This window comes from Eimeria tenella, genomic scaffold, assembly GCF_000499545.2.
Source record: "Eimeria tenella Houghton genomic scaffold, Eth_scaff1852, whole genome shotgun sequence".
Classification (NCBI taxonomy): Eukaryota; Apicomplexa; class Conoidasida; order Eucoccidiorida; family Eimeriidae; genus Eimeria; species Eimeria tenella.
Genome location: NW_013541689.1, coordinates 3930 through 4147, shown reverse-complemented (window position 1 = coordinate 4147; position 218 = coordinate 3930). Strand labels below are relative to the sequence as shown.

Genomic DNA, 218 nt, shown 5'->3' with positions numbered 1-218 from the left:
GCCCGCAGGGGCCCCCGGGGGCCCCCCCGCAGGGGGCGCCCGCGGGGCCCCCGGGGGGGGCCCCGCACGGGGCCCCCGGGGGGGCACCCCAACGGATACGCCCTGCTGCCTGGGGTCGGGAACTGCTGGGGTCGGAAGATCCCAGGGACTCGCTTGCTGCTTTCAGCTGCTCAAATGCTGCTGCTAAGTCTAAGGGAGAAGGCAGCAGCCGCTGAACA

The 218-nt window shown here is 74.3% G+C and overlaps 1 protein-coding gene across 1 annotated transcript in view; it reads right to left on the bottom strand.

The window, feature by feature from the left end:
- Positions 1–218, bottom strand: part of ETH_00035535 (uncharacterized protein) — a gene marked incomplete at both ends in the record, with an annotated part of 3880 nt that overhangs the window by 2102 nt on the left and 1560 nt on the right. Inside the window, one exon of the mRNA XM_013373966.1 lies at positions 69–211. Coding sequence (XP_013229420.1) covers positions 69–211 — 143 coding nt within the window. The remainder of the gene's footprint in view (positions 1–68; positions 212–218) is intronic.